This window comes from Crocodylus porosus, unplaced genomic scaffold (genome assembly GCF_001723895.1).
Source record: "Crocodylus porosus isolate Cpor-Errol unplaced genomic scaffold, CroPor_comp1, whole genome shotgun sequence".
Taxonomy (NCBI): Eukaryota; Metazoa; Chordata; order Crocodylia; family Crocodylidae; genus Crocodylus; species Crocodylus porosus.
Window position 1 is genome coordinate 70,960,476 of NW_017728931.1, and position 16,129 is coordinate 70,976,604.

Consider the following 16,129-nt stretch of genomic DNA (forward strand, 5'->3'; position numbering starts at 1 on the left):
TTTTTTTTTTTTTTTTTTTTTTTTTTTGAAGCAAGCTTTGAGCAAGTGACAGAGGCATATCACTAAAATGTGAAAGCCCACAGACTCATATAATTTAATTTGACTATACACTGTACCAGACTTTTCACAAAAAAAAGATGACCTTTACCACATGGAATAATAGTATAGTCTTAAGTGTTATAAATTAGTTTGTCATGGAGTATGTGGAAGCAGTCAGCTATGTACATCAATCCTGTGAATATCAAGCAGAAATGCACAATCTTCAGAAACATGATTAGTCTAGTTTCTTTAATCTTAAGTGATCACACTGCTTTAATGAGTAGCCACTGCTGTGGGAGCATATATTCAGTACATCAGTTGTAAGGAAAGCATCAGTCCTTTGTTTCCTACTCTTTCCTTTCAGAGCTTGCTGGGGGATCAATTTAGTCATGATGTTACAAGTTGCAGTACACCCTCAGCTGCTTGTGAAGTCACTGGGAACTGGCAGCAGTTTGCTCTTTTTGGGGGAAAAGGGTTATAATTAATGTTCTAGCTATCTGTTGGTAAACTGAAGGAACAGCGTTTGTGTCTATCTAAAGAGGCAATGGTTATGTTTTGTATAAGAAAATAAAAGGGATGTGCATTGCATCATGGGTTTATTCTTTTATTTTGTTGATAAATTTTATATGTTTTCGTGCAGAAATAATATAGTTTCGTTAGTTATCTTTAAATCACTGAAAACAAAAACTTCTTTGTAGAGCCTCAGGGTCTAATCTTTTTGTTGCATCAGATAATACTTTTGATGAGGTTGTGTTTATAAGTGATTGCTTTGTAAATGTGGTGCTAGGGTCCCAGCCTCCCTTCAAATCTGAAGACAAAACATTAAAAGAAAGACTAAACATAAAACTTGCTTTACCTTTCCTCTACCCTTTATTCTTTCCTTGAATGAGCGGATGGGGTGGCTCTTTCCAGTTTTATTTTTACTTCTGTGACACTCATAACCTCAAGAGTTAATTCCTTAAATTGTAGAAACGTTAAGCCAAAACAAGGAAGATCAGGTTGTGGTTTACATTCTCACAAGCCATTTGGCTCTCAGATCTCAATTTTCACTTTTTGTGTGTTTCTTCCTCATTCTGCTAGTAATGCTCCACACTTAGATCAACGGCCTTCTGACTTCTTACATTCTTAAAAGATACCACTGAGATTTGACTCCGTCGGAGCCCAGTTTTTTATCCTGATTTTCATGACTGTATAACTGTGAACTAATATGTCAATCTGGTAGTCTCTGCTCATTAAATTCGGTAGAAGCTTACCTAACTAAAGCTTGCAGAATTGAATCCTGTCCGAGTTTTATCACATTGTTGAGTCTACTCGACTCATAAGTGGAGATGTATCTTGACTCTAAGTGGAGAAGAAAGCAGTGATTTTTCTTGTTTGGTTTTTTTGTTTCTGGTGCAAATTTAAGGAAGACAACAGTCTTTGTTTATATTTTGCATATTGACCGTGTTGGGGGGGAGAAGAGAAATTCCACCAGTTGTAGGTAACAGATCCAAAACCCTCAAGATTAATTCCCAAAACAGACCAATACCTCAAAATGCTGCACAACATGTTTAAAGTTAACTTCAATTTGGTATGTTCTTATGACTTACATTACAAACTTGTATTCAGTGCCTGTGATTTCTGAGAGAATGTTTCTGTGTTTTTGATGATCCCTTCCAAAAAATACTAGTAGAGATTAACACAACTGTTGTTCAGTGTGTGTAGATGTTCACCTGCAGATTTTGGATTTTCTAGATTTCATATCTTTTTAAAATTCTTTCTCTTATATTGTTGGAAAAATTAAATTAACTCAAATCTTCCGTTGCACTTTTCTTTTATATGAGGGTCTTGGAATGTCAAAGAAAGTAGAAAAGTAGACATATAAAGTGGAAAGGAATTTTCTACTTTCTTTGACATGTTTACATGTAAGTTTAGTTAAGGAATCTTTATTGTGAGTGAATGCATTTATTTAAAGTTGAGAGACCTTCCCTTGCAAGTTTAAACAAATCCTACTTGTGATGGTTGAATCTCCAATGAAATTCTAAGGTTAATTTTAATATGCCCCAAATTCATGTGGGTATTTCATGAGTTCACATGAAGTTTGATATGGTAGGTCCTTAAGTTTCAGAACTTTATGGCTTGAGGTAAATCTAGTTAATATATTTTAAGAACATAGGAAGTTTCAAGAAAGGGAGTCTGTCTTTTCATGATTGTAGTGTTATATCTTTATATGTTGTCCCCTTCCTTACAGCTCAAAATCAGCCTATTTTAGAAAGGACTTTTCAGGAGAAGTGATTGTGGAAGAAAATGGGTGCCATACTTAATAAAGAGTATAGTATCTTAGCATAACATTTGAGGAAGTACCATGCACATGTGGATACAGCATAGATATTTTAGTATGTGCATGGATATACGTATTTGATTTTAGTGAACACATGGAGCTGTATGGAAAACTGAAGGACATTCCTACTGATGTGAAAATAATTCAGTAGAGTGAAAAACTGGATCTGATATCTTCCTTCCCTTGAGGTCTTCATGGAGAGTTGTAGTAATCATTTAATGCTTGCATAGGAGCTAGGTCACAAATTAATATCTGATGCTCCAATGCAATCCTTTAGAAAGCATTCAGGCCACATACAGGATAGTCACTGCTCTCTCTGCAGGAACTGGTCTGGGAGGGGATGAGAGCAGGGTCCCAGCTGTGGGGATCGAGTGGGAGGATTGTTTTCTTGCTCCAGTCCTGTTGTGGATGATTTTGGAGCATCCCCCAAAGCTCCCTGCTGTCTCCCCAGGTTGGGGATCTCTAATTTGGGGAATGGGCGGGGGGTCTTTTGCCTCACTGTTCCCGACCCATTGCAGTCTGAGAGAAGAGTGAAGCAGTTTCCACTGCTCTCTGCCTCTTTACCATACTGGGCACTGTCCAACTTGAGGAATGGGTTCGGGGCTTTGCTCATCTGTTGCCTCTGTTTTGGCCCTGAAAACTAGGAGTGGAGAAGAAGAAGCTGCTCCTTGCCTTGGTCTGGGGAAGGCATGGGGAGTCTCTCCCCACTGTTCCACTTGCCCCATGGACTGGGAGGAGTGGAGCAGTCACTGGTGCCCACACCTCCCCCAGACCAGGATCACCCTGGGGCATCTGTACACACTCCCTCTTCTAGAATGATTTCTACCAGTGGAAATTTCTGAGAAAGTAAAAATTGTCTCAGGATAAAAATAGTTTATTTGGAGACAAATGCCACATGTGTTAGCAGCCATACTGAAGTATTAGGTTTGCTGTTGATTCTGCTATTTTAAATCTGTTGGGAGAAGAAATTGAAAATTAAGAGTTTCAATTCTGTGTTGATGTTTAAAACATGGACAAGACCAATTCATTTTGATAACGTTAGAATATTCTCTCAGGAAATAGCAACTAAAAAATTCCAGCAATCGTATTACCTGTGCCTGGGATAAAAAATAACGTTAACTTTAATTATGTTGTTCGGCTCAGCTACCTTTTCCACCTAGTGTTTGAAACAGTGTTGGGCTGCTCCTACATTAAGTTGTGTAGCAGTCCTACGTTCCCATACCAGCTAATTCCAGGGGGTAAATATTCCAGAAGGGGTAAAGATTGTGTGTACTGGACTCATGGCAGAATGGAAAAGGCTTCCAGAAGTTCCACTTTATATCTGACTCACAGGCAAACTCCTACAACAAATAATTTTTAACCTTCAGCTGCTGAAACTGAAATTTTTAGAACCTACCATTTTCCCGAGGAAAAAAATCCTCCGAGATCTTTTGAAGCTGAGAGATTATCAGAAACAGAATCTTTAGATACATATCTAATGTAGGTCTGTTCTACATGATGAAAGCAATGCTGGAAGGGCAAAGATATGGCAGTTTGGGTGATCCTCTCTGTATTTTCATAGAGTTTGGTATTGGTTATAAGTGGGCATGTATACACAAGATGCTTGATGTGCAGTTGAGTAATTCTACTGGGCATCGATGTGTAATGGCAAAAGCTGTGCTGATGCATAGTAGAATTAGTCTACCGTGTATTAAGCGTCACGAAAAGACCATGCGCTGTTGCTACTGTCCAGTAGCAACCTTAATATGCAGTAGCAACACAGTAGCAATGATGCCTTAAGGCATGTGTAGATGCACCTAGTGTGACCTTAATTTGGACTGATTTTCAAAACTCTGTCACACGGGGTTTTTGAGGGCTGCAATGTCCTGCTTATTCCTTTTTATGTTATACCAACGCCTAGTAGTTTTAAGGGTCAGGATTCCACACAAGCATAATCTAGACTCTGAATTTGATGTGATTATTTTAATTGAGTAGCTAGACCAGGTGACACTAATTGTTTCTTTGTAAAGCCACCATACAGTTGGAACAAATTGGCTTTATAAGATTGCGTTCTTGTCTGTAGTAATTCAATTCGAATAAGGTATTGCAAGGATGGTGATTAGCAGCGAGTCTCTATTTCTTGACCTCTTTCTTGAAGATCACCAGGGAATAGTTTCCCCTGAGGGAAGGAATAACTGGCTAGAAAAATAGATTAACTTTGCATCATTAAAGTAGCATACAACTGGATCACTGGTCAGGCTGGTGTCTGCTACAGAGAAGCCTGCAGGAGGATCAAGCCCAGCAGTTTAAATGGCAGTTATTGGTATTGACACAGACAAGCCACAAATGATGTAGGTAATCAGAGAGATATCAGAGATAAAAGAATCCAAAGCCAGGAAAGAAACTTTTTTGATATGATTTTGAAGTATGCTGTTGAGATCAAGTCATTACTAACTTTAAAACACCTTTCCTCACCCAGCGAAGGATCATATTCAACATTTGTACTATGGGAATTCATTTTTAAATTTTATGTCTGCCAGTTAATTACCTGACTAATAATGAAAACAAATTTGAGATGAGAAACAATGCAGCAATACAGTAATGGTTCCTGTGATGGATTTAATCTCTCATTGGAATTTCCCCCCTTTTTTTCCTACTCAAGATTTTTTCTTCTTTCTTTTTTTTTTTATTTTAAAGAAATGATGTGCGAAGTAATGCCAACGATAAATGAGGACACCCCCATGAGTCAACGGGGGTCCCAGAGTAGTGGATCGGACTCAGATTCTCACTTTGAGCAGCTGATGGTAAACATGCTGGATGAAAGGGACCGTCTCCTTGACACACTTCGGGAGACGCAGGAAAGCCTGTCACTCGCACAGCAACGCCTTCAGGATGTCATCTATGACAGAGACTCCCTCCAACGGCAGCTCAATTCAGCACTGCCCCAGGTATGTCACTAGTAAAGATATTCTTTATAAAGTTCACCTAAAAACTGATGAAACCAACTTCAATCTTAATAGGTTACAATTTTGTATTCCATAAGGCCTAAATCCTGTTCCCATTGAGGTTTTTTTGGCAACATTTTCATTGGCTCAATAGTACATGATCTAGACTCATTATGTCCTGAAATTGCAATTGGCTTTGAACATTGACTTTTAAGGGGCACAGGATTAAGACCCTAAATTTTGGTTCTTTTGGCTGTTGCTCTAACTTTCACAACATGCAAGGGTTGATTTGAAATGCAAACTATGATGATAGAAGGGAAGAAACATTATAAGCTGATTAACTGATATTAACTCACTTAATAGTCAGCTCTGGATAAGAGGTATTTCTTAATGTTATAGCAACTACTGCTACTACTCTAGTTTACGTAAGGTAAGTAGGTAATATTGCACAGTCTAATAAACAGGGAAAATATAGATCTCTTACTAATTTTTCTTCTGCTTTAAATAACTTTTCTTCTCTTTTTTTAATTTGAGCTTTTTAGGCACATAGTGCTTTTTTTTTTTTTTTTAAATTAAAACAGGGTACTGTAATACTATTTCTTTTGGATAGCAAGTATAAAGGCACTAATTCATCCTTGATCAGGATCTACAATTTAGCTTATGCCAAATTCCTGACACAAACTATGTAGCAAAGGAAGTGTGTATTCCATATATATGATCCTCTGTGCTCTCCCAACCTTTGCATGGCTTGAGGATTTGTCTGGAACCTGAAAATTCAATCATATCTAGTTGCTGAGGAAGGGGACAGGGAAAAGTTAGTTGAGGTAGGGTTAGGTTGAAGGAATTGGTTAAGGGCCTGTTGCTGATGCTAAGAATGAAATGAGAGAAAGAAGTAGGGAATCAGTTGCAGAGTAAAGTGTAGTGCCTGCAATGTGAGCACTAGGTTTTAAGAGTAAGAGTTGCTCAGTAATTCTGGTGACATTAAAAGGACAGGAGCAATAATGAAGCCTTCTGCTACCATTAAACAATAGAATAAGGTTATTTGTGCTCTCTAATTTGGATGGTTCTTTTTCTCCCACAACCTGTGCTGTTCCTTGAGAGAAGTGTATGGAAGGGAAATTAGGTCAGGAACTTTAATGGGGGTAATCTTTTGTCAGAGAGTGCTGCTGAGAGAAAGTTTTGTAGCTATGCACCTTTGACATCAATGAATAAATTAGGTTAGAGAGGCTGTACCCAGTCCTCATAATGAGCTATTTCAACGCTATTGAGCTCTTGGGAGAATTTAGATCTAAATGTTCTTCATTCATACTTTGGCAGAACTCCTGCTGAAGTCTAAGAGTCCGATTTGGGAAACAATATTAGATGAGAAAGCAACATGTATACATAGTTAAGGCCTAGCTGATCTTTTCCCTGTATTTGGGTACAATATGAGTCTAGATTTAATTCCATTATTTACTCCTTTTATTTGAAACTCGATTTCTATGAAATCATAAATATTTTTTGATTATTTTAATAATTAGTTATGCGACTTCTATAAAAATGAAATAGACTTTCACCAAACTGCATATGAAGTAGTACCACATAGTATACTAAGGGATTCTTCTCCAGTCAGATTTTAAAAGTGAACCAGCTGTTTTTCACCAATCACATCCAGATATTCATACACACAAATTCCTTAGCAACCTATTATTATAAGCAGGAGTACTATCCCATCAATAGCATAGAAAATACGTTCTTAAATATATAAAATATCGTGCCCATATTTCTCTTTTGCTCCCCCTTTTTGAAGCTAAAAAATCCTATATAATGCTTTTCTGCATTGGTTTTGTTTTGAGATTTTTTTGAATGATAAGTTTGCATTTTTAGTTACTAGATGTAACCTCATAAGAAAATGCTGTTCACGTCATTATTTCTAAAGTGACAAATCTGTGTGTGTTAAGACTTGCAGAAGAAAAAAATACCCTGAAAGAGAATTAAGATTTGGATACCATCTAACTTGAATCTTGCTTTATTATGACACTTTTTGAACTATTGTGTTGGTTCTTGAACTTTCAAAATTTGATTAATGTTTACTGTTTACGTACAGCTTTACATCTTGAAAATACAATAGCAGTTTATGTCAGATTTATGAAGTAGGGTTAATTTTTTTTGTTTCTGGTATGCTACTTTTTTCTTTGGTGCTAGTCTGGAACATAAGTATACATTCATTATCATACCTGTTGTCAGTAGCATCAGAACCAAAAACTCTTATGTCAGAATTATATCATAAGATAAACTAACCTTTTAAAGTTTTGCCTGATTGGAGAAAAACATTCATAAAATCACATTTCAAGTAGCTGTTTGTTTTGATTTGAAATGTTAACTATTTAGGCTACTGAATATGCTGTTTACAACTGTATGTATAGGAACAGGTGCTATAATAAAATTCTAAGTGAATGTGATATATTATAGAACACCGTATTGTATTACAATTATTCACTTCTTTCTTATCCATCAATTCCTTACATTCAACAGCCGTTCAACTGTAGAGCTTTCATTTCAAATAATAAATATGAAGGACTGAAATCCTGGCACCACTGAGGAGTTTCACTATTTACTTCAGTGGTGTTAGTTTCACCAAGACTAAAGAAGGAACTGAAGATATCTGAGATCCTCTGTAATATTAGCCCCTGATCCTGTCAATACTAGGGATCCCTCTAGACTTTCAGGGAAAGATGTGATAGGATCTGATGTACAATTCACACAATCGTGCTTCCTGCCCTGTCACATGTGTATGGCAGGAGGCATGATTGTGGGATCCAGTTTCAAATCCTATTATGCCTTATTGCTGGCGCATGAGGAGCCTGGGATCACGATCTTGGGTTGTACCTGCACCGGCAAGTAGCAGGCTCTTGCAGCTGACAAGATTCCCATCTACTGCAGTGCCCCACGGGCTGCTGCGGATGGTGCTGTCATAATTGGGAGACCCATTAGCTGAGAGGACTACCAGCTGCAGCAGCACATGGTGCACTCCCCAGGGCTGGGAGACCCCATTAACTGATGGGGACTCCCAGCCACAGGGGCATAGCTATGCCACATGTATAAATTACAGCTGGATAGAAAGCACTTATAAAGTTATTACTCATTTTACAGTTCTAACTTTATAGCTGGATGGACCTTTTAATGGCATGCTAGTTAATTCATACGTGTAGCCTGTCTAAATTGTTCAGTTAATGAGGTAATTGTATAATACATGTAATGTGTAGGAGTGGGGGGCCTAGATACAAGTGTAACCTAGAATTCTAAGTATGGCATCAAGTTTTTTCTTTATAATAAGTTTATCAAGTCTTTGTACTGAATTACTGGAGAACAGCAAATGTAGTGTTGAGAGGCAAGCACATATAAGGGTAGTATCTCATATTGGACCAAATGCATGATTGGGATAGACTTAGGCAAGCTTCTGTAGTGTCCTTATTTAAGAAAGATTTGTGATCAGGATAACTACTGGCTTGTTAATCTGGCCCTAATAATTACAGGGCTTCAGAACAAAAGTTCATAGACATTATGGCTGAAAGGGACCTTGTGAGATTATTGGGTCCAGCCCCCTGTGCAAAGGGCAGGAAGTCAGCTGGGGTAAGATGACCCCAGAAGGATAAGCATCCAGGCATTTCTTGCCGGTATCCAAAGTGGGTGCTTGCACCGCTTCTGGGGGAGTCTATTCCACACTCTGGAGACTTGGACGGTAAAGACATTTTTCCTTGTGTCCTGTCTAAAATGATCTTCCGGCAGTTTGTGACCATTTGACCTTGTCTTCCCTTGGGGTGGCCTGGTGAACAGATGTTCTCCCAGTTCCTGATACACACCCCTTATATACTTTTAGGCTGCCACCAAGTCCCACCCCTCTGTCCCTCCCCCCAAGCCCCCCCAAACCTTTTCTTTCCCAGGCTGAAAACTCTCATGACTTTCAGCCTGTCATCATAAGACCTGCTCTCTTGACCTCTAATCATATGTGTGTCTCTCCTCTGGACTCTCTCAAGCTTCTCCATGTCTTTTCTAAAGTGTAGAGCCCAGAATTGAATGCAATACTCCAGCTGCAGCCTCACCAAGGCCAAGTAAAGTGGGAGGGTGACTTCTTGGGTCTTGCTTGAGGTGCATCAGTAGATGCAAGTGAGAGTTTCGTTTGCTTTGCTGGCTGCAGCATCGGATTGGTGGCTCATGTTCATCTTGTGGTCAATCATGACCCCCAGATGGACTTTTGAAGAAAAGAATAGTTAAATTCCTGGAGGTAAACAGAAAATGGGATAAAATAGATGAATTAATGAAAAGTACATTGCCCAAGACTAATCTGATCTCTTTTCTTGACAAGGCAACATGTAAGATATCTGGACTTTGAGGCTTACACACCACAGGGATTTACTTTGGTTTAATTCTCCCTAAATTGAAGTGGTGGGTTTTTAAAAACACTGCTTCAATTTAGGGTGAAGTAAACCCCTGTGGTGTGTACACAGGGGTCGGGCCAGATCCTTACCTGCCTCTCCGGTGGCTGGGGAGGGGGGAGGGTGTGAACTGCTGGCAGGCCTTGTAGTCCCTGAGCTGCGGGGGTGGGAAATGCTTCCCTCCACGGTGGTGGCGACCCCCAGGTGGCACCTGCCCTCAGGCACCTAGCCGGACAGTCCTGGGGGGGCACTGCAGCTGTGGAGGGAAGCACCAGACACAAAAAGCAGGGGGTGTGTTAATGAAATCTGACACAAGAATAGGCCATGTCATCAGAGTAGAGACTAGTGGAAACATCCAGCAAGAATTGGATGACTTTGAGAGTGAAGCAATAGGATAGAGTTCACTAGTACAAAATGCAAGGTCATGAAAGGCAATAACAGGAATTTTGCTAGATGCTGGGAGTTCATCAGATGGAAGTGACAGAAGAAGAAGGTGGGCAGGGGTGTATTAATCCAATATAAAAAAGAAAAACTGTGTATCAGTGGGATGTGGCTGTGGGGTTGTGGGGAAAGGCAAATGTTATCCTTGGGTATATTACACAGGGAATTCCAGTAGAAGTAAGGGAAGTACCGGATGAGGCACCAGTGAGAATGCCTCTGGAATAATGTCCTCTGCATAATGTTGAAGAAGAAATAAACCAAACTGGAAGAGGTACAAGAAAGAACTACTAGGATAATCAAAAGAATAGGGAAATCTCTCTTAGGAGAGAAGTCTAAAAGAAGGTGACTTATTTAGTCTAGTACAGTGGTGTTCAACCTTTTTGCATTTGCAGACCCCTACATTTTTTTTTGAATGCAGGTGTGAACCCTTTTGAATTGTAATTGTGGTTATTCATATACTTTTGATTGATCATAGTCATATTTTGTGGATCCCTTAGACATAAGCTGTGGACCCTCAGGGTCTACAGACCACAAGTTGAAAAACACTGGTCTAGTAGAATTAAGGTTGAAAGTGCATTTGATTACTCTGTGTAAATATATCACTGGGATAAATATCAGAGAAGAAAAGAACTTTCTTCCTAAGGACAATGTTGAAACTAGGGGTGCACTGATAAAGATTTTTTGAGCCTGTACCAATGGCCAATTATTGACCAACCATATCGGCCGGTACTGATCGGCTGATCTGATTGCTGATATGCAGCCCGGCAGTTGGAGAGCAGCATCTGGCTAGTAAGTTTGTTGCGGGGGGAAGGGGCGTGGGGGGGGCAGATCAAGGTCCCCACAGAGAGGGAGAGAGTGGGGCTGGCACTGCAGAGCTGGGGTGGGGCAGGGTGAAGGGTGGAGCCATGGGCAGCTCATCCAGGGGGGATGAAGGGTGAGGAAGGGGGGGCAGTTCCCACTGTTGCACACACTTCAGGGGAGGCATGGGGAGCATGTGCCCCCCAGATCTGTGCATGGGGTGAGGGTGGGCTGCCACTGTGGGCTCAGGGCTGGGGGTTGCACCAGCCTCTTCCTGGTGGCACGGTGCTGGGCAGGGGCTGTGCTTGTGGTGGGTGAGGTGGGCAGTGGTGGTGGTGCTGGGGGGGGTGGGGGTTACAGCCACCCTAAAATTCCCCATAGCTCTCCGTAGCCCCCTCTCCCCAGCACTGCTGCCACCCATCCCACCGTGCCCCCACACACCCTGAGCAGACCCCCAGCCTGCCCTCCCTTGTATAGTGCTAAGCTGTGGAGGGGAGGGTATGCCCAGGCTCTGGCAGGACCTCAGATTTTCAGAGGTCTGCCTGCACCCTCTGTGGCAATGTGGGGACTCCTCGACCAGCCACAGTGCTGGTCTCCCACCTGCCTCTGGGTGTTCCGCCTGGCTCTCTCGTCTGCCTTGCCTTGTTGTTAAATGATTAGGGCCTTAGTTAGGTGGGAGGCTGCCCTTTGTATGCCCTGTTCTCCTGGGCCTATGTATACAGCTCCAGCCACCCCGCTGCATCCCAAGCTTCACAGATGACCTGCTATTCAATCGCCAGCTCAAGGCCGGGCTGAACTTGACACACAGGTGTGTCTCTCTCACTGCCAGGTTACAGGCCACATCCATACCACCGATCTTTCACCGGCGCCTCTTACACTTCACCAGCTCTCACCCGGTCTCTTGCATAGTGCCCCCTTGGGCCACACTCATCCCGTCCTACTCTGTCAGATCCTTGGGCTTAGCTCTCCGTTCTTCGGTCAGCCTCAGCACAGTGTCTCAGGCATCTCCTGCTACCCTACTGTGCATTGATTGAGTGATTGCTCAGCTGAGCCTATTTTAGCTCTGGCCCCACACCAGAACATAATGCCCCTACCTTGGGCCCCTACTCATACCTCTTACTCTCAGGGTCTCCCCTTGGCCTTCAGCCCACTTTTGGCCTCAGGTGCCCGAAGGCTTACCTGGACCTCACTCTCCCTCTTGCTCTCAGGGATTCCCCTTACTTGCCAGGGTCCTCCACCTCACTGGGACTCAGGTGCCCCTCTGGGCATGCCTGGCCCCACCACCCATCCCACTCTGGGCCCTACACTCCAGTGAGCTCAGGTGCCACCCTGGGCATGCTTGGCCCACCACTCAGTCTTCAGGGTCTAGCACCCCACATGGGCTCATGTGCCTCACCAGTGTGTGCCTAGTCCTCAACTGCCTCTGATGATAAATAACCTGCCTGAAGGTGGGGGCTGGGGTTAAGGCTCCCCTTCTTGCCTTTTACCAGGGAGATAACTGGCCTAGCAGTTTCTTGGGGCTCCCATGCCACTAGGAGCCCCACCAGACCACCCTTCCCTGGCAGGGTGCAGTTTCAAGTCATGCCCAGGACCAAGAGCCTCCTAGCCATCCCCATAAGCTGATGCTCTTATCTCCTAGTGTTACGAGAGCAGTTGTTATGGGAGATATTGTTTCCCTTGTGCTAGGCAGCTGACAGCTGCCTCCTACTTTGTTGGCCTGAATCTTAAAATGGCCATTTACCAGAGCTGGTTGCCTCTTCACACTCTTAAAGTGGCAGACACCAAAGGGACTCTGGTATAGCATCCTATGATTTTCCTCACTGGTTGCTCAAGGGGGGGGAGTGTTGCCAACCCCCTGCTAGCACTCTGAGGCAAGGACATTGTGCAGTGCATGCATCTGTTGATGATATGGAGCTTTTCAATCTCCCTCTCCCTGCTTCTTTATACTATCTACAGCAAACTGACAGGAAAGCAAGCCAGCAGGGAGCTGATAACAGTGTTTATCACTCCATCAGCAAAACTATAGACTCTCTCATTAGTTCAAGATCTTCTTAAACAGCTTACTAGCTGACCTGTTGATTAGTTCCAAAAAGCCCTACAGTCTGCCTGTCCCAGTGAAATTGGAGACACACACACACAGACACCTTTCGGCATTAGCTTGCATGCATAAGGTCCGTGGAGCTTGGGTCTGTGCTGTAGGAGATGTGAGGGAGGGGGAGATCCCTGTTTTAGCAGCAAGCAGAGTGGTGGGGGTAGGGCAGGGGAAAGCCAGCCAGATCTTCTGTGCCTTTAGTCTTTGCTGGAGCTCCAGCCAGGGAGCAGAGGGGATGGGCCAGCTCTGCCCATCCCCAGCCCAGCTGAGCCCTGCCCAGCCCAGAAAGCATGCTGGGCATTTCTGATTTTTCTTAAACCAGCAAAGGGTCTGGGACAGATGTTCCATAAACTAGTTTGACCTAAATCAGTTAAGTCTGATACTACATTCAACCAGGTTGATCTCAAACCAGTTTCAGTCATTTTCAAGCAGGTTTATGTGCACTGAACACCTGTTGTTACAGGTTTAAACCAGTTTCTTATCACTTAAACTGGTTTATATTTAATGTCTGTCCTTAAGCATGAATAAGCCTGGTAACATCAAAATGAAGTGCATGAATAGCACTAATTAGGTCCTGCTTCTGAAAGTTGACTTGTATGAATTGACAGTTTTACATATAGGAGTCCCTTTTGACTCAAATTCAGTCAAATTTGATTCAGTCAAATCCACTTGCATGATCAGGGTCTCATTTGTCAATTTCATTCAAGTTGATGTCATTTTTTTTCTGATACATTATAAGGATTTTCCAGTTTAGCACGCATACACAAGGTCTGAATGAAACTTGTCTGAGAATAAATTATTACAATTCATTGTGTACTAATATTTTAGAAAGTATAATTTGTTTGTTTGTTGACAAGAACAGTCAACAGTCTTATAAAAAAAATGGCTAGTGTGCTTTGCTGCACACTAATTATATATAACAAAGTAACAGATATGGTAGAGTAAACAAAATATGATTTGGCTGTAATTGAATTTGTACCATTTTCAAGCTGAATATTCTCATGACTTTTTCTGTAGAGCTAACAGTATATGTTTTTGTAGTATATATTGCTTCCTTGCTAAAAATTCTCTAGAATGCCATTTACAGTCTGTCTGTCTGTGTGTATGTCTTTGTGTCATAGTGAGTATACTATAGTATGTGTTTGTATCTCTCTCTCTCTCACACACAGACACACACACACACACGAGAGAGAGTGTAGTGTGTCTGTATATAGAATAGTTTGTAGCAAAGAAAACAATGGAACGTATTCAGCAGTCTAGTGGCATACTGGTACGTTACCAGCTTGCAAATGGCGTGCAGATTTAAGTCTGTGTTACAGAGCAGAAGAAGCTAAGAATACTGTGAAATCAGCAGGAATTCCTTCCCGTCAGAACAATTCATTTTGCCATTTCAGAAATTATTAATGAACTCTTGCAGGCAGTTGCATCTAACTATCCTTATCTGTAAAGAATAAGTCTCAAAAACAGTCTACAGGGAGTCAGGGCAGAGGCAATGGGAATCTGTTAAGTTCTAAAAAGGCCTTCAGAAATGTTGGGAATGTAATTACCTACCATGTTGCCCAGTTAGAATGTGCCTTTAGGAGTGACAAAACTTAGACCATTTAAGGAATCTTAATTTGGTGGAGGTGGCAGATGATGTGCAATTCTGAATACTACAAGTAGGAGGAGACATTTCATAAAGGTTGCATACAAGAGAACAAAACACCTTGAATTACTTGTATTAAACATTTTAAGTATGCTTTCCCATTTTAAATACTTGCATTTGTTTATACTCTGGATTTAAGCCATCTTCCACTCCACTGTAATTATTTTTTTACTGATCCTTGAGCTTCTTCCAAATTTAGCCTCCCGTGATATATCTTTTATAACTACACTGAGCAAATGGTAGGTGGCTCTTCCTTGGACATCCTTAACAGGATATCTTTCAAAATGTTTTCATTGTTTGTCAGTTGTTTTTCCTAAGATTTGCTTTTATTAAATAATTTTGACTTGGGCACTTTTAATGTTAATACAAGAGTGGCCTCAGTTGTCTTTGTATTAATACCGAAGTGCTTGGTTGCAGTTAAGAGACTGTTCCAAGTAGTAGAGTCCGCTGTGTAATTTGCCTGAGGTATTGGGCCTTTGCTGTATGATAAGATCCACTGAATACATCTTTTTCCACATAAAGAGACAGGAGTCCTTGGTTAATACAAAACATTTGAAATCTTCAAACCAAAGCCCTTGTACTGGTGTAGCATTGGGTACAGGGGTGGTTGTGAGGAGTCTGGGGGTTGTGGGCGAGGTGTGGCAGGGCATGTAGAAGCAGAGTGGGGGTGTGGGGCAGGCAGCAGCTGTGGCTCACAATCCAGCCCTAACCCTGGGTTTTGGCTGGATCTGCAGCAGCTGCCTGCCCCATCCTTTGCTGCCTCTTTTTTGATTGTAAGGTCAGAGGTTTTGTGCCCCGTGTTAAATGGGGTTGCGGTAGGGCAGTGTCATTTACTAATAGAGTAAATTTGGTAATTACTTCTTAACTTAGCCCTTGTTTTTTGGGGTCACCCCCCACAATTGTTAAGAACATAAGTAATGCTGTACTGTGTCAAACCACAGGTCCATCTAGTTTGGTACCTTATATTTCATAATGACAGAGAGTGGACACTAAGGCAGAAGGTATAACACCTGACCTGTGGTGTGGTGGTTTGACTACTGTGCTGGGAAACGAGGAGATACAGGTTCAAACAACATTTGGATAAATGGGTCCTAAAACCTGGATCTCTCACTTATTGGTCAAGTGCTCTAATTACCAAGCTATTGAAGTAAAACATAAAAGGGCCTTCCTCCCCTGCTTGTTCTCTTTTTTTTTTTTTTTTTTTTTGGTCAGCTACAGTAAGGGGACTTGCACTTGCTCAAGTCTGCCGTATAGCTGTTTCGCCAGAGTGAAGTTTATTAAGCATGTGAGTGCTTGTGCCTTCACACTGCAAGTGCAGTATGTTTCCTAACTAAGTGTAAGAATCAAAAAAAGGCAATGTATCTGGCCAACTGCCTTTTCAGTAGTGTAAAGTTAAATAGGATTCAACCCTTAATGTGTGTAAATCTTCCTCAGAATATGAGATGTACATTTTAT

At 41.6% G+C, this 16,129-nt stretch overlaps 1 protein-coding gene across 5 annotated transcripts in view; it reads left to right on the plus strand.

Moving 5' to 3' along the window:
• The window catches only part of PPFIA2 (PTPRF interacting protein alpha 2), a 581,389-nt gene that overhangs the window by 1,649 nt on the left and 563,611 nt on the right, over nucleotides 1–16,129 (plus strand). For 3 of the 5 annotated variants that reach the window (XM_019543139.1, XM_019543142.1, XM_019543143.1), the window contains exon 2: nucleotides 5,036–5,286. In XM_019543139.1, the coding sequence (XP_019398684.1) occupies nucleotides 5,038–5,286 (249 nt within the window). In that variant the 5' untranslated portion in view covers nucleotides 5,036–5,037. Of the gene's footprint in view, nucleotides 1–5,035; nucleotides 5,287–16,129 lie in introns of those variants that run through there. The other 2 variants (XM_019543141.1, XM_019543140.1) reach the window with 1 other exon arrangement.